The sequence below is a fragment of the Muscardinus avellanarius genome (assembly GCF_963383645.1).
Source record: "Muscardinus avellanarius genome assembly, chromosome: 7".
Taxonomy (NCBI): Eukaryota; Metazoa; Chordata; class Mammalia; order Rodentia; family Gliridae; genus Muscardinus; species Muscardinus avellanarius.
This window is the reverse complement of record NC_137793.1, coordinates 102,992,643-103,011,266: the sequence shown is the minus strand read 5'-3', so window position 1 is coordinate 103,011,266 and position 18,624 is coordinate 102,992,643. Positions and strand designations below refer to the sequence as shown.

At 38.1% G+C, this 18,624-nt stretch overlaps 1 protein-coding gene across 4 annotated transcripts in view; it reads right to left on the bottom strand.

Moving 5' to 3' along the window:
• The window catches only part of EDEM3 (ER degradation enhancing alpha-mannosidase like protein 3), a gene marked incomplete at both ends in the record, with an annotated part of 66,827 nt that overhangs the window by 4,709 nt on the left and 43,494 nt on the right, over positions 1-18,624 (bottom strand). The window contains 7 exons of one of the 4 annotated variants that reach the window (XM_080698998.1): positions 1,005-1,052; positions 2,530-2,715; positions 7,682-7,847; positions 9,733-9,924; positions 12,013-12,166; positions 13,469-13,623; positions 13,871-14,036. In XM_080698998.1, the coding sequence (XP_080555124.1) occupies positions 1,005-1,052; positions 2,530-2,715; positions 7,682-7,847; positions 9,733-9,924; positions 12,013-12,166; positions 13,469-13,623; positions 13,871-14,036 (1,067 nt within the window). Of the gene's footprint in view, positions 1-1,004; positions 1,053-2,529; positions 2,716-7,681; positions 7,848-9,732; positions 9,925-12,012; positions 12,170-13,468; positions 13,624-13,870; positions 14,037-18,624 lie in introns of all 4 variants that reach the window. The other 3 variants (XM_080699000.1, XM_080699001.1, XM_080698999.1) reach the window with 3 other exon arrangements.

Genomic DNA, 18,624 nt, shown 5'->3' with positions numbered 1-18,624 from the left:
AGATTAGAAAGCTGCCTTCTGGGTCTTGTTCAATGGTTCTCAAACTGCAGCTGAGGAACCACAACCTCACAACCACCTGGGATGCATGTTTAAATGTCAAATTCTACCCCGTTCTTCCGAGAATCTGGTTCAATACTGTGGAGCAGGCCTTAGGAACCTAAACTCTCCGCAAGTACACTGGTTGATTCTGATGGAGAGGAGAAACACTGATGTAAGTGGTCGTAGTATAGAATAAATTAATGACAAAGATTAGACTTATACTCAGTGAATAAAGTACTTAATTTCATTAAGCCATAATCACTGATTTTTGTTATAATGATAAATACTAATAGTTATAACTTGTTACTAATTTAATTAATATGGCTATACAGTTCTCAAAAGAACTATCACACAAAAAGGAATTGCTAGACCTCTATCAAAGTCCCACTCTATAACAGAATCACAATTCAATAAATTTATAGACTATAAAATATTTTAAAATACCATTTAATAATGCCCACTTATTGCAAATTCCTTAATACTCTCCACCGAGCATTTTTCCTTAGTAAAATCAATCATCTCTCATACTCTTTCTCCTGTATGAGAAACATCTTCTTTGTCAGAAGATGTGACATGTGGTCACAGTCCTGACCACATGTACACCTTCCACCAGAAGCTTTTAGACAAGCCAGTATTTTACATTGTACCCAAATAAAAGATGAATAATACTTCAACAACAATGCTGTTGTTAGTGACTCCTGTATACAAGCAAACAAACTAGTGACTCATCTATTATATGGAATGTATACTAACAGGATTTTTATGACAGAAACAATAAATAATTATTTTATGATGGGAAAGCTGACTACACATTTATTATGGGACGGCTGACTAGACATTAAAATAATCTAATTACCTTAAGACAGATATGGTATTCACTGAAATAAAATTATATATGTATGTATGTGTGTGTATGTATGTATGCACACATACATATATAAGGCTTATTAATGCAAGATACTTACTACTATTAATAATGTAGCTCGGAATCATTTTACCTTTTAATATTGCTGCTGAAATTCCAATGACAGCACAAATGGGGGGAAAAAAGCAAAGGTATTAAAGAATTACATAGAATAATATTAATGTGCCTATTTTTTAATGTGCCCAATTGAATGTCTGTAGAAAAGTTCTGAATTTAGAAAAAGAGCCCGGGAGGGGATGTCAGGTACACAGGAGGGTTTAAGAAGACTAGAAAACCTTTGTGCTGTTTCCCAGCACAGCCCGAGGCACCCACTACTCACTCCACTGCTCTTGGGCAGACAACGCAAGGAAGCTCAAGGAACAAAGCAATACAAGAAGACAAGGGAATACACAGGCAAGATCGGCATTATGTTACCAATGAGCTTTATTTATTTTTTTGTTTTATTTTTTTATTTTAATTTTAATTTATTTATGCAGTACTAGGGATGGAACCCAGGGGCAATCTACCTCCAAGATACACCCCCCAGCCCTACTTTTTATTCTTTATTTTCAAACAAGGTCTCACTGAGTTGCAAAGGGCCTCACTAAGTAGCTGAGGCTGGCCTCGAACCCGGATCCTCCCGTCTCAGCCTCCCGAACGCTGGGATTACAAATGTGCATTACCACGCCCAGCTATTCAATAAGCTTTTTTTTAAAGATGTCTCATTTGGAAGTTTTGCTCAGTTGAATCAGTTCCCTACATATTTCCTGACCAGCTTAGGGATACAGCAGCCCTTCCTGAATCAGAGTGCACATTCAAAGGGGACAGGAGTGGCACAGCTCCCTCTATAGGCGTCTGCAGCAGAAACGAAAGAGTACCAGCTTCGGCAGGATCACAGCCTTTGACTGACAGCTCACTGGCCCTTGTCTCTCCCTTTAACTACACAAGAATACTAGTGAAGCTTTGCCTTTATGTCGCAGCATTCCAAAGTGCTTTCAAAATACGAACATTTTTGTCTAGAGAGGACTATATGTTCTCACCAATTAAAATATGCTATTTTAATCAAATGGCAGAGCCATTTGAAACTCCTGCAACTTAAGTTTATCTGTGTGATAAATCTAGATCTCAGTGGGGTGAATCTGCTAAATTTCTATTTCCTTCATCAAGACAGTGGTCATGTCATTAAGGTGGCCAGTGAGACCAACACAATACTATCATATTGTACTCAACACCATTTATACAATCTATTCCTATTCCTCATAAAAGAATGTGAGAGAGAATCAGTGAAAGTGAACGGCGAACGTTACGACGGCCTTCTTGATGCTGTGTATCGATCAACGGGACAGAATCATGGCAAGAGTAGAACACTACACATAAAAATCCAACTGTGAACATCCTAATTCTGCAGAGCAAAGACATGTTTACTGCTCTTTATTTTCAAAAGTATATTTTAAAACCATATTCTAAAAATGTTACTTCTTTACCAATGAACCAAAAAACTTCCCCACTTTTTTGTACTTTAGTTTTGTTACCAATCTAGTAAGTGAACGCAAAGCTGAGTAAGAAGCGAAACACTCTTCCCCTACCTCGGTCTTTTGCTTTATCAGAAAGCAGCACTTCCACCTCCTCGTATTCCCGAATGGCGTCCAGGATGATGCTTCCTTCTTTGCTGAACAGGAAGAGCATGGGGATCTTAATGTCGTCGGTGTCCTTCCCGTCTCCCGCCATCTGGAACAGGGGGGCGGTATCACTGCTGCTCCCCTCGTTGTCATCTAGCAGAAAGAGAGCAGAGTGAGACCAGGGCTTTGCATCAAAGGAGAGCTGTCATGCCACTGCCTCCTAGCCTGCTGGCAGTTAGTCCTAGGCCTCCAGGAAGAAAACACAACTTCTCCCTCCACTAACTCTCCTAGAAGTTTCTCCTGTATGCCCAAAGTTTACTAGAGTGCTATTTATAACTGTGCATAATTGCAAACTATTATAAATAAATGACAATGAACTCCTTGATGAAACACAAGAAAAACAAAATGATATAATATGTGAAAAACACAGAACAAAATTCTATGATTATGCCTGTAAACTTTTTTTTTTTTTTGGTGATACTGGGGTTCCTGGAAGCCCTTCTACCTCCGGGCTACACTCCCAGACCTATTTTTACATTCTTATTTGGAAACAGTCTCGGCTGGCTTCGAACCTGCGCGATCCTCCTGTCTCTGCCTCCCAAGCACGGGGATTACAAGCGTGCGCCACCACGCCCGGCTACCTGTAAACATTTTATTAGAAAAAAGCCTGGAAATGAGAAATTTTAATGTCTTGAATTACAGCGATAGAATTATGAATCAATTTTTGTTTTTTAACATTTCTTCTGCTGGTATCACTACAAGTTGGCCATTCTTTATCTGAAAATCTAACATCCTCTGAAATCATGAATTTTCAGATTAGGCCTATTCAACTGGTAAAGTCTATGTAAACATTCCCAGATCCCCAAATTCTAAAACTGGAAACACACCTTGTCCCAAACATTTTGGACAAGGGATACTCAAGCTACATATTGACTTACCAAGCTACAGGTTGACAGATATAACAGTCACAAAGCATGATGATGACTGTGATTTTTCCTCCACAAGCTGAATTAAATATTATTATTTTGAAGTGTTTAAATAATATTAGTAGGTCAGATAAATCCTCTCATAATGGAGATGCCAAGCACACTGACCCCAAGGTCACATGCCAGCTTCGCAGCCCTCACAGGTGTCTAAGAGGAGAGCCCAGGTAGGGCCCCTTCCCAGTCGACAGCAGTGACTACTTGGCCCTCCATCCCCCGCACCTAGAAATGACACACACACAGACCATTTCACTCTCGATTGGCCTGAACCAGAGTCCAGTTAGTGGCAGAGACCCAGAGCTGAGGTTACCACATTCAAAAGGCCATTTTGGAACTGATGCACAGAGAAAGCAGGCTGGTAGCAAGCTGGAGAATAAAATAGAGTCGAGAAGGACCCAGAGACAGAGATGGGACAGAAATGTGAAATGGTAGCTATTCCGGTTCCTGGTGACTTTTAGTTCCTACCTCAACCTCTTGGTGAATCCCAGTTCTATTTTTTACTCTTGGGTTCAATGAAAATAATCCATTTCTGTATAATGAACAAATCTCCCCTCTTAAACCATCTTAATTTTATCTCTTGCACCAAATGATTTTAAGATAATTTGTGGTTTTTGTTCTTATAATAATAATAAAAATGAAATTCTGATTTATTCACTTACATACAATTAAAATCAATAAATACAAAATAAAATGCTTTGTCAGAAAAAAAAGAAAAAAAAAGAGTAATTTAGCCAGGCGCAGTGGCACATGCTTGAAATTCCCACGCCTGGGAGGCTGAGACAGGAGGATCACGCAGGTTTGAAGCCAGCCTCATCTGGCTTAAAAGACCCTGTTTCCAAATAAAATATAAAATAGGTCTGGGAGTGTAGCATGGAGGTAGAAGGCCCCTGAGTTCCATCCCCAGTACCACCAAAAAACTCAACCTCTTGGTGAATCCCAGTTCTATTTTTTACTCTTGGGTTCAATGAAAATAATCCATTTCTGTATAATGAACAAATCTCCCCTCTTAAACCATCTTAATTTTATCTCTTGCACCAAATGATTTTAAGATAATTTGTGGTTTTTGTTCTTATAATAATAATAAAAATGAAATTCTGATTTATTCACTTACATACAATTAAAATCAATAAATACAAAATAAAATGCTTTGTCAGAAAAAAAAGAAAAAAAAAGAGTAATTTAGCCAGGCGCAGTGGCACATGCTTGAAATTCCCACGCCTGGGAGGCTGAGACAGGAGGATCACGCAGGTTTGAAGCCAGCCTCATCTGGCTTAAAAGACCCTGTTTCCAAATAAAATATAAAATAGGTCTGGGAGTGTAGCATGGAGGTAGAAGGCCCCTGAGTTCCATCCCCAGTACCACCAAAAAAAAAAAAAAAAAAAAAAAAAAAGAAAAGAAAAGAAAAAAAGAAAGAAAGTAATTTAGAGGGAAAAAGTTACAATATGAGAAAGTTCCTCTTTAAAAATTAAATTTTTTGCCAGGATGCGCACTTGTAAACCCAGTACTTGGGAGGCTGAGACAGAAGGATCACACAGGTTCAAAGCCAGTCTCAGCTACTTAGGCTCTCAGCAACTTAGTGAGACTCTGTTTCCAAATAAAATATAAAATAGGTCTGGAAGTATAGTCCGGAGGTAGAACACCTTGTTTCAAAATAAAAACTAAAATAAGGCTGGGGGTATAGCTCAGGGGTAGGAGCCCCTGGGTTCAATCCCTAGTACCAAAATAAATAAATGAATGAATAAAAAATTTAAAACATTACATTTTCTGCAAACAAAAGTCATTATTTCTTGTTATAGAATCTACTATAGGATTCTGCAATTAACTGCTATTAATAAAAAAACATCTGAGCCGGATGTGGTGGCGCATGCTTGTAATCCCAGTGCCTGGGAGGCTGAGACAGGAGGATCACACAGGTTCAAAGCCAGTCTCAGCTACTTAGGCTCTCAGCAACTTAGTGAGACTCTGTTTCCAAATAAAATATAAAATAGGTCTGGAAGTATAGTCCGGAGGTAGAAAAGCCCCTGGGTTCCACTCCTAGTACCACACACACAAAAAAAATCTGACATGACAATCCTTGCATACCCTAAAATACCATGAGAATTAGACTTCACAAAACATTGTGAAACCTAAATTCTATACACAGATTTAAAAAGGAAAATCGATGCATATGTCCCATACTTTTTTTTATATACTTTATGTTTCTATTTTTAAGTCTTGGTCAGTAGTTAAGAGATGATCAAAGTAATAGTGATTGTAAGATATTAAGTTCTTCAATAAAAATAATCTTAATGTAGAAATTACCCACGGCTAAGAGGATGAATTAGGTCAGAGGTCAGTCAGCATTTTCTATAACTGGCTCAACAGTGAAAATTCAAGGCTTTGCAGGTCTCTACTGCAGCTACCCAACTATGTAGCTCAACACAAGTACAGACAATATGGAAATCAGGGTGGCAATGATGTCCCAATACAAATTTGATTTACAGAAATGGAGAGTGGGCTGGATTTGAGCTCTAGTTTGCCACCTACTGATTGATTAAATAGAAGTTCTCTTAATACTTATTGAACTAATGATTTTATTCAGTGTGTGCATGTGAGACTAGAGACCTAGACACACTCTTCCACCGAGCTATATCTTTTTAATTTTTTATTTTGAGCCAGGGTTTTGCTAAACTGCTCAGGCTAGACTTGAACTTGTGATCCTCCTGCTTTAGCCTCCCACGTAGCTGGGATTATAGGCACGCACCACCAGGCCTATAGCTTTCACTTGTTACATTAACACTGGATTGACCGTATGGAAGTACACAAAGGAAATGGTAAATTAGTTTTTAAAAGAGATAAACCCTAATATTTATTTTAAATGTCTTTTCCCTCCTTATGGTGCTGGGAATCAAACCCAGAGCCTCCTACTGAGCTGTACCCAGCCCTTTAAATGTTTTGGTATTTATTCTTAACTCAGAAATCTATCCTAATTGAGTGGGGGTATGTCCAAAATGGATTTTCCTTGTGGGAAATGCTATACAGAAGAACTCACAATTAGGTTGCAACCCTAGATCTTCTAGTTCTATCTGAATGTAAACTCCTATTTGCTTTAAACATTAAAAAAATTGTATTTTCCCTGGTAGTCATGGCCTATTTGTCATGTTTTAAGTGCTTTTCTCTATAAGATAAAAAAAAAAAAAAGTAAAATCCACTGGTTGAAGTACATGAGTAAAATGATTTAAAACCCATAACTGATCATTTCAATAGAATAAAGACGCAGAAGCCAGGCATGGTGGTGCTTGCTTATAATCCCAGTGCTTGGGAGGCTAAGATGGGAGGATCACAGGTTCAAAGCCAGCGTCAGCAGCTAAAGAACTAAGGAAATAAAAACTTGCTAGCAGCTAGTATTTATATCTACGTCTACTATCATACCTACAAAGTTTACGTACGCTATGTTCGAACCTTACAACAATCTAAAAGATACTTATTGCCATTCTCACTGTACCTCAAAAAAATTCTACACAGTGAAAAATAAACAAAAACCCCTGCATCTATGCCAAGGTTAAATCACAATCTCGAGGCACAGCAAGGCACTGCGCCCACATGTCTCAACTCCAAAGCCTGCGTCTGCGAGGAAGAACGGAGGTCTCAGTGCCTTAAGGTGTCTTGGATCTAATGAGCAGTTTCTGTTTCGTGATATTGGGAATTTTACCACTCCTACCACCCTCACGCCTCACCCCAAATATGTTCACTGATATTAATATACAGAAGCCCACATCAAGGCTTTCAGAAGAGATATCAGCTATATAGAAAATATTAAGTCATTGAATTATCTGTCCTTTAATGTTGCCAAAATAAAAATATGACAAACTCTTGTTTTTTGGTGGTACTGGGGATGGAACCCAGGGTCCTTCTACCTCCGGGCTACACTCCCAGACCTATTTTATATTTTTTATTTGGAAAGAGGATCTCTTAAGCCAGTGGAAGCTGGCTTCAAACCTGCGTGATCCTCCTATCTCAGCCTCCCAAGTGCGGGGATTACAAGCATGCGCCACCATGCCCAGCTGACAAACTCCTTAATAAAACTTTAGAAATAAAAGGAAAAACTCTAAAAGCCACCTCGTCTGGTCGGCACAGTGACAGACAGGATCACTTACCAATAACGATGCCGCCAATGGCCCCAGCGTTCTGGATGTTTCGAGCCTTTTCTGCAAACATGCACTGTCCTCTCTGTATCAGTGCGATCTTGCCCATCACCGCCTCTGGGTTAGTAAGCTCCGAACAACCATTGTATGGCTTACTGCTCGCAACAAATCCTCTTGTCTGTCGGAAAGAAAAGAAACTTACATCTTTTATTTTCTCAAATCACAATCTAGCACTAAATCTCAATATCCAGAGTTACAAAGGAACTAAAATTAATTCATTTTCTAATAATATACCTAATATATACTTAGCAAAAATTTTTACTTTAAACATTTTGTGTATCATAGTATCCAACCAATATTTCCACTGTGCTTTGTGGAAAGCATCTTTCATAAATTTATTAAAGCTGATCTTTATAGTGGCTCTGAGTTAAAAAAATATAAATATTATTTCCATTTTACATATGGAGAAATTGAGGCTGGGGTTATGTGATTTTGTCAGTCACACTGCTAGTAAGAGGTGATGGTGGGCCCTGTAGGCAGACTTACTCCATATCCAAGCTCACATTACAATATCTTGGAGTCATTTTGATTTTAATTACTTTGTGTGTTGTGTGTGTGGCATTGGGGACTGAACCCAGGAGTACTCTGAGTTACATCCCAGCCCTATTTTATTACTTATTTATTTAATTAGTTGTTTGTTTGTTTGTTTGTTTGTTTATATTATTTTGGAGGTACTGTGGATTGAACCTAGGGGCATTCTACCTCTGAGCCAAATCCCCAGCCTATTTGTTTATTTTTTGGAACAGTCTTGCTAAATTGCTGAGGCTGCCCTCAAACTTGTAATCCTCAAACTTGTAATGTCTCAGCCTCTAAGTACTGGAAATACAGGCATGTGCCACCTATAATCAGTTGGGAGTAATTTTTAAATCATTATTGTTAACCTGAAAATTTTTTGAAAGAAGAAAAAAAGGATTTAATATAAGCAACTCTTTCTAAAATTTAAATTCATTAGAGAATTGATCATTTTAAAGATATCTTTATATCCTTTGCTCTCCTAAAAATGTAAAATACATGAGAACATGTTTCTTTATTGGTTTTATAAATTGGCATATAGCAAGCAATTAATAATTGTTGAATAAATGAATGGGACAATCTATAAATCTTCTACACACTTTAAAAAGATGTTATTAAGAAAAAGTATAAGTTTGGAATAATAAAGTTTTGCAGGTTGTCAGCACAGTGGGGTGCGATAAACTTGTGAACTGTCCAGCTAGGCAGGTCTTCGCTTCCTGAAGGACTAGAATAGTGCTCCAGCTTTGCTCGGGGTCTCAGGGACCCATGCTCTCCACTTTAGCCAGAGCAGCTTTGCTCTGGGCTCTTTTCTACATTGAGCTCCTGAGTTAGGATTCTGTCCAAAGAAAGGTTCTAATAGTTATTAGAAAGTCTAAATATCATTTTTACATAAAAGGTACTAAATTAGAGAAAAGACCAAGAAGTCAGAGAGACTCTGAACCATATTTCACCTTGCTTTGTAGTTTTCTGAGTGCTGGGGATGGACCCAGGGCCCTTTCCATGCTAAACTTACATGCTCTACCAGTGAGCTACGCCCCCATTCCCTAGGTTTTGTTTTGTTTTGTGGAACTGGGGACTGAATTCAGGGGCATTCTACCTCTGAGCTATACTCCATACCTATTTTTTATTCCTTATTTTGAAACAGGGTCTAAGTTGCAGAGTGCCTCACTAAGTAGCTGAGGCTGGCCACAAACCTGCAATCCTCCTGTCTCAGCCTCCCAAGTACTAGGATTACAAGCGTGTTCCACCATGCCCAGTTAGCCCCTAGGTTTTATTTATTTTTCTTTTTCATATAGTATAATCTTGTTTTGATGCTGGAATCTTACCCAAGGCCTTGTGTATTTGATAAGCAAGGATTCTACCACTGAGCTATATCCTCAGCCCTCTAGGTTTTTTAAGTAAATGAAAATTACTAAATTAGTGATAAAGAAATTAGATAATATTTCATATTTAAAATTTAGTTTCAACGAGCCTACTGTAAGTAGACATACCTCTTTGTGTTTAGACAGATCTGGCCCAAACTGAGCTGGTCCAGCAGTCAAAACAACCCTGCCAAAAAATGGGTGCGAAACAATTTGCACAGCTCGTGGAGGTAGCTGCTGTTCTTTTTGTTGCTGACTTGACAATTCAATCATCTCCTGCATGAACCTTAATCCATCTTCAGCATCAATTGAGCTAGCAGCCTGTGGAAGAAACAGACTCATTTTATCCTTCTTTCCTGAGAACATACACCATATTTTAATCTCCTAAAGGCCTCATACCATAGCTGTCTTCTCAAAATCTCTCTTAGCTGACATCCCTAGTAAATATTCCTGGCCATACTCATCCCCAAAATATTACACCCAGAAATTATACCTCCTAAAACCACTTATCTTAACTTTTACCCATGTCTCTTTCGTTCTATAAAAAACTTTTGATGCAGACTGAGAACTGGACTTCTGCCAAATGCCCAAGTGGACAAATGGCTTGTTTTCCCCACAAGTTCCCCCTTGGAAGAAATAAACTTCATGCCCAAATGGACAAATGGCTTGTTTTCCCCACAAGCTCCCCCTTTGAGGAAATAAACTTCATATCTGACCCTCCTCCAAATTGCGAACCAGTACATTCAAAGCACGTGTACCAGGCACTTATTCTATCCCAGCAGTCGCCTAGGCACGCGCAAGTCAAGTTTGCTTCTAAGAGGGAAAGACATGCAAAATTAACTATAACAAAATGTCCAAACAAGGAAGTAAAATAAGACCACAGATAAGGAAACAACTAATTTTTCTTGTGTTTTTTTTTCATTCTTTTATTGGTACATTGCAGTCGTACACCTTAAAGGGGTACAAGATGGTAGTGACATACAAGCACACATCATTCATTTATCCCTTCCTGTTTATCTGAGAAAGCTTTACAATAATACCTGAATTGAATCTTAACCAAGAAAATAGTTGAAGAATGCCTATCCTAGAAAAAGAGGATGAATTCTTGACACTTTACCAAAAAAAAAATCAAGAGGAACTGATGGGAGTCAAAAGATAAAGAAGAGTGGAGAGTAAGAGTTCAAACCCATTCTAAAGTTTCCAGGACTGATGACTTAGAGAAGGATGAGAGGGTCTGTTGACAAGGAGAACAAAAAAAGAAAGAATGTGTTGAGGTGGGGGTAGGAAGAGAGTAAAAAAGGAAAGATAATTCATGTTTGGACAGACTGAGACTGGGACGCAGAACTTTATAACAGGTAACTAAAGTTAGGTTGAGGATTATAATTAGTTATCAAGGTTACATACATAGGTCTAAGAAGTTATCTGTATGAAGATCATACCTGAGCTTGTAGAAATAAGGAAGATGCTGAAGAAGAGGATAAAAAGAAAAGAATGTCATCCAGATTCGTAGGGGGTGCCTATGCTGATGGGGGTGTCAAGGAGGAGAGCTGTAATGGGATCTACAAAGCACTGAACAGAGAAGTAAACAAACAAACAACTAAGTTGCTGGAATGTCCAGGAAGCCAAAAAAGAAAACCGCTTAAGAGATCAGTGAATAGTTAAAAAAAAAAAAAGTTAAATCCTTTTAAGAATCAAGAGGCTATTTGGTGGCAATCACATCACTGGTGGCCAGTTTCACCGCTAGGGAGAGTGAGTAAAACAGAAAGGAGGAGGAATGCTCTTTAATGGAGGACAGATATGGCAAGAATATAGATAAGACAAAAATCTGAGAAACATTTGAGGTTAAGGGGAGGCTGAATTTGGGATTAAGGATACCTAAATATGGTTCTAGGTTGAAGTCACTTAGTAAACTACGTAGCTTTGCATAATATAAATGTCTCATGTTATGAACACTTTTAAAGTAAAAATCAACAAAAATTTCCCCTTTCCTAGGCATAAATACACGTAAATTTTTATTTCTATGGTGAATAAATTGCTTAGATTCAGTAGCTCTTTGGGAACTAATATAATGTAAAACACTGAGATATAAATATTAAAAGAAATTAATAAATCTTAAAAGTTATGCTCTAGCTAAAAGTACAGTGGAAAAACAATGAACAGAAACAGAAAATTATATTGGAGTATTATATCTGACTACATTAACATAAGCAAATTATCCAGCCTGATTTAATTCACTTACACTATGAAGAGGCTGAATTAGATGACTTTTCAAAACACTTCCAAGTCCTAAAGTCCTAATTTAAAAGCTTTAAAGTTTTAACAAGCCAAATGCCATTATCTTATTCAAGCTAAGGAGACCCAAAAGGGCAGAGAAGAGACAAGGGTCTAATTAGTATAGCAAAGTCTTACTTGGATTGCATGTTGGACCAACTGGACTCTCCCATCTTTGAGGTGAATCAGACTCACCCCCATCTTCTTCAGTATTTCTAAATGCTCAGGGTTAGTGGCCATGAAATCTCTGGCTCTCAGAGGGGGTTTAGCTCCACTCCGGAAACTCTCCTCTCTGCTAAAAGTAATGATAAGCAAGGCTTAAAAACCTACAAGTTAAAATTACTGACTAGTATAGGTAAGCCAAAGATATTTGCAAAATTGCTAGAACTAGTGAATCTGTAATAACTGGAAGCAGTTATTTTTTACATGTAACTTAGGTTATTAGTAAGTGGTACAGCTTTCAAATATATTTTTCAGCTATAAAAGTACATATGTCATCTATATAAGGCAGTATTAGTACTGTAACTATTTGAAAGTACAGAAGAGATTTGCTTAAAGATTTACAATTGGTATCTTTCTGTAAAAACACAGGTTTTTCTTCTAATATATATATGTATGTATGTATGTGTGTGTGTGTGTGTGTGTGTGTGTGTATATATATATATATATATATATATATTTTTTTTTTTTTTTTTTTTTTTTTTGGGTGGTACCGAGGATGGAACCCTTCTACCTCCGCACTATACTCCCAGACCTATTTTTTTAATTTGGAAACAGGGTCTCTCTGGCTTCGAACCTGCGTGATCCTCCTGTCTCCACCTCCCAAGCGCAGGGATTACAAGTGTGCACCACCACGCCTGGCTCTTTCTTCAAATATTTTAAAAGCAAAACAATACTTGTCATAGGAATGATAATGCTCACTTAATTTTTTTTATTTTTTACTTCCTTCTAATGGCCTTTCTAATGTAACTGACTTAATATAACTCATTAAGCCAGAAAAAAATTCAACCAAAAATAAGTAGCACCTCCATAAATAAAAACAAAAATTCCTATTCTTCCACTACCAAAAAACTATAAAATAAAGAAAAATATTTTCTTATACATATATTTGATAAAACTATCCTGCATAAAAATGAGCTACAGAAATTAAAAACTTTTAAATGCTGCCACCATTATTAGTTTATTAAAAGAAGATATATTAGCTGGGCGTGGTGGTGCACGCTTGGGAGGCAAAGACAGGAGGATCGCGCAGGTTCGAAGCCAGTCGTGCACGCTGGCTTAGGAGACCCTGTTTCCAAATAAAAAAGTATAAAAAATAGGTCTGGGAGTGTAGCCCGGAGGTAGAAGGGCTTCCAGGAACCCCAGTACCACCAAAAATAAATAAATTAAAAAAGAAGATATATTGAAAACCTTCATAATAAAAAAAAGATATTACTGCAAAATAAACCTTACTAATAATTTCTAATCACTGATAACTTCATACCTCAGTATTTTTGGTCTAAGTAAATGTCTTCTTGACTACTGGTGTGTGTTCCTTATGCTCTATCATTTACTAATAATTGATATCAACAAGTAAAACAACGATATATCTTACACTCTGATGATGCCTCTAGGACAACTCTTATCCACCACGTTTTTCAAGGGCTCGCGAATGCTCTGGGCATACAGCGGATCATTTGGGAAGAGAATCTGAGTGTTTGGACAAGTCCAATCAAAATTGCTGTCATCCAGTTCTGTATATTCTGAGGTCTACAATATAAAAGAACATCATGTAAATAAAAAATAACTATTTTACTTAACATTATGATTTATTAAAAAAGAAACATTTTATGAGACAAAGTGTACAAAGGATGCAATAAAATAAAATAAATTATATGTATTTTTCTTCACACCATACACATATTTATTAAATTCTAGTCACGCGCTATTTTTTTCCTTGGAAAACAAAACAAATATATAGAAATGAAAAAAAATAAAACATTAAAAAAAACCTCACTGTGTTCTTTTTAGCGATGCTCTGATTTGTGGTAGAGAGCCAGAGGGGTAACAGATGAGCTTCTGTTGTAAAGATGTAGTCTTCTATGTCAAAAATAATGTCTTCTTTATCAGCAAATAACAGATAAAGATATTTAAACATTTCAGCCAAGAAGAAAGAATCCATTCTAAAACAAAAAGTCACAAATAAATATGAGCATTAAAAACCTCTAAATGTCAACTATCTGAAGGCCATAGAATCAAGGCCGATGAATCTGTTTACACCAATTTGGATGTCCAAAGAACTATAGGATACATCCATCAATTCACAGTTTAGAAAACTGTGCCTCTGAGTATACTGCAAAGAAATAAAAAAGACCAGAGGGAATGCCTCACACACACAAACCAGCCTTGTCAACAATGCAAACCAGGTTCTTCTGTGGGCTCTCTAATGGGGGAAGGTCTCTACTTCTTATAGAGAATCTGCAGCAGAGTGGTCACCCAGAAGAATTTAATTAGTGAGACCACATGAGACTCTTCAGCTAATATTAACAGAACTGCTTAAAGTCATACACCTTTGATGATGTTTATTATGTAGCCACTTACATGATAAATAAGGTCTCAAAGGTAATCATTTATAAAAAGTTACAAGAAAATGTACAACACAGTCATATGAACTAACTTTATAAATATTTATATACCAATTAAGAAGAGAATGTGGAGAAACAATGGGAGTGAAGTGTATGTGCCTTTACAAATGATTTAATGTTATAATGTTTTAATAAGATCTTAAGGAAAAGTTTAAATAAAATTGTCAAGAAAAAAGGACAGCTGGTAGATAAAATTATAGCAACATCAGATTTAATCAAATGTACTATCTTCCACAGCATCCGAGGTTTTGGCAGTAATAAATAACTTAGAGTTTATAGGACAGGTTGCATAGCATCACACCTCTGGCCAAGCACAATTGCTGGCACACAGTAGGCACTCAATGTTTACTAAACTGAATTAAAGTTTAAAGAGTTACTAAAGAATGAGCTGGAGGCAAAAGACACAATAGTAAAGACCATGGGCTTCAGAAACAGATCCTCTAACTAGCTCTGTGACCACTGACTATGTAAGAGTTGTGGCTTCTGTTTATTCTTCTGTAAAAGAAACATAATATACTCATAACATCGGTATAAAGACTAGATAAGAGGCTATATGTTAACTATTTAGTATATATGTGAGATCAAAACTATAGCTTTCCTTTCCCCTACATATAAATGATTTTTTTATTTTGAAACAAAACATTTTTTGCCCGCTTTGGATGTTAATCTTGTTAAAACAGACAAAAACAAACAAAAAACATTTCCTGTCAAATCATAATTTAACCTTTGCTGAAAGGCTGATAGTAACTATCATAAGCAAATATTATTTTGTGAACTACAGACTAATGAGCAAGATTGTTAATGGGCAAATTTGAGAACTAATTATAAAACATGATTTGCAAACATTAGAAGAGTAAGACGTGGTATGTCACTGAGATATGAATTGGGTAAAACGAGCACGTTGAGTATTATGTGTCACAATCAAGACCTGTATTTAAAAGCCATGAAGATAGACACAAACGCGAGCACACAGGCGGAAAGACCATCCAACTGCTAACAACTCATTTTAGGCAAGTAGGGGAGAGTGTCTAAAAAGATACTCTTCTTTTTTCTTTTTTTTTTTTTTGGTGGTACTGGGGATGGGACCCTTCTACCTGCAGGCTACACTCCCAGACGTATTTTATATTTTTATTTGGAAACAGAGTCTCTGGCTTCAAACCTGCGCGATCCTCCTGACTCCACCTCCCAAGTGCGGGGATTACAAGCTTGCGCCACAATGCCTGTCTTAAAAAGATAATCTTCTTTGCCATTTAAATTCTTTTCAGTAATCATGACATTAGGAAAATATATTTTCCATTTGAAGAGCATATGTGTGTGTGGAGGGGGTAATATATGGGTGTCAGAGAGCTGACAGGCAGTGCCAGGTCGGAATGAGCCACCAAATACACAGCCTGGTGTTAACAGCTCTTGAGGGCCTCGCCGCAAGGCACTGGTCATGAATCCATCCAAAATTCTTCCCAACAATTTGGATGAGAGCAATTTAAGATTTGCTTATCCAAGCTGCAGATCACCAAAAAAGTAGTTTAGCTGTGATTAGGTTACAGAGATGACATTCAACTTCTCTTTTTTGTCTATAGTAGATATAAAGTTCTTAAGTTTATGCTATAAATATATATTTTTTGTTTGTTTGTTTGTTTTGGAACCCAGGTGCATATTGAGCTACAACTCTAGCCCTATTTTTTTTTATTCTTTATTTTTGAAACAGTCTCCCTAAGTTGCAGAGGGACTCACTAAGTAGCTGAGGCTGTCTGCAAACAGCAATCCTCCTGTCTCAGCCTCCCAAGTATTGGGATTACAAGCATGTGCAACCGCACCCAGCACAATAAAATCTTTTTTTAATTTTTTATAAAGGCTGCTCAAGAGCAGGATGGAGAAGTCCATTTGTCAGCAGGCTAGGTCAGGGTCAGTCACAAGCTCACTGTGAGTTGAACAAAGTAAGCTAAGAAGTCTAAAGCACGTGTAATAATACAGTACAATGAGCATCAGTGGTTCCCAGTCATTCGCTGGACCCAAAGCAGCAGAGAGGTCAAACATCCCCACAAGGAGCAGCAAGCTGATGCAGCAGTGGTCCTCGCTGGGCTGAGGGCACAGTCCATCAGGACTGCAGGCACCTAACCATCCCTTGCCTGAATACAGATGGCAAGAGTGCTGGTTATGTTCAAGTTGGTTAACTCTGGACATGAGTAGTAGCTGTTGTTGTTGTTGTTGTTGTTGTTGTTGTTGTTGTTGTTGTTGGAACTTAACCTGCTAGGCAGATGCTCTACCACCGAGCTCCATCCCCAGCCCATGGGCATGCTGTTGTGGGGGATGCTACATTCTGGAGCATGATCAGAATGAAACAAAGTGCTGAGAGGTCTTGAAACAATGCCATAAGAATAATATTTGGTTGGGGAAAAAAGGATTCAAAATTTTGTAAAATGGAACTCTCTAAACAGAGTGAGTGGTAACTTTGTAATTCCTCAGCTAGTTACCTCTTTCTACTATAGCACATATCATGTGATTATAATTATTTTTGACAAACACTAACTACAAGTAATCGGAGGGCAGGGACCAGTTCCAATTATCTTTCCATCCCTATAACCAAGTATAAAGTACCTGGCATATAGTAGGTGCTTAATTATTGTTCTCTGAATGAACTGCCAATATAACATAGTTGTCAGAAGCCAATGTGCTTTCATTAGAATTCTGAATTAGACTGCTGGGTGTGGTGGCGCACACTTGTAATCCCAGCATTTGGGAGGCTGAGACAGGAGGATCGCGGTTCACGGAGAGCCTCAGTTCTTAGTGAGGTCCTTTGCAACTCAGTGAGACCCTGACTCAAAATAAAGAATAAAAAATAGGGCTGGAGGTGTAGCTTGGAGGTAGAATGCCCCTGGGTTCCATCCCCAGTACTGCAAAAAAAAAAAAAAAAACTGACTTAGCCTTACTGTGTAAACAAGTTCCCTATTTTCTCTACCTTGGCCCCTCCTTCCCTTCCTCTCCTCCTCCTTCTTCCACCTCCCTCCCTCCCTCTCTCTAGTACTGGGGATTGAACTCTGGGTCATTCTATCTCCAAGCCACACCTCTGCCCTTTTAATTTTGAAGCAGGGTCTGTGTTGCTGAGGCTGGCCTTGAACCTGTGATCCTCCTGTCTCAGCCTCCTGAGTCCCAGGATGACAGGGTGGGCCACTGCACTCGGCTGGTCTTTTCAATCTTAAGATGAAGATCATAGCAAAGCTATACTTTGGAGGTCTGTTACAAGGATTGAATGAGTTAAATACATAAAGTGTTTGGAGAAGTTACAAATACCCGGGGTGTCTGCTTTCATTTCTTGCTTTTACCTGTATGCCTGTGTCCAGAAACCTACCCATTTCTCATAGGCTCTGGTCAGGAGAGGGTTCACCTCTAGGTGAAGACTAAAGAGCAGAGGGGTGCTGCTTCACGGGAAGACCGGCCCTCTGCCTGAGGCTCCTCCCAGTCTCGTCTCCTAACTCTCTGCTCATCCTACAGGACTCAGGAGCCTCCCAGTGACTGCCATCACGCCCCACTTTGCACTTCACATCCCTGTATGCTTCAGAGCACTTCTGCCATGCTTTTAAATCCTGTTCATCTATCTGCTTGTCTTCAGTGATTCGATGACAGACTGGACCTGTCTTCCTATCTTTAATCCTTAAAAACTAGTATAGTGCTGGCACACAGAGGCCCTGGTAAGGATTTATGATTGGACATTTGATAACCGAATGAACTATCTTGCTTTGCTGTTCATCCAGAGATGAGACAGCATGATCTTGGAATAACTGGCATGTTAGTGAATACCAAATTGACTAAACCATGCTTTTCACAGCCTGAGTGTTTCATGTTACCCACATCTATCTAAAATCCAACAAAACACAACTGCCACAGGTTTTCCCCACCCTCCAGCTGGGAAGAGAGTAAGAAGACAGGAACCGTTGACTGGCCATGAATCATAATCCAGATCTTTCATCGTCATCATCTTTCTATCATAAGTAAAATAAAACTATTAACAACGAGGGAAAGGGAAAATTCTAATACTCCTAATACCAAGGTTCTGATATTTACTTGTTTGTTTGTTTGTTATGATACTGGGGATGGAACCCAGGGGCTTTCTACCTCTGGGCTAAACTCC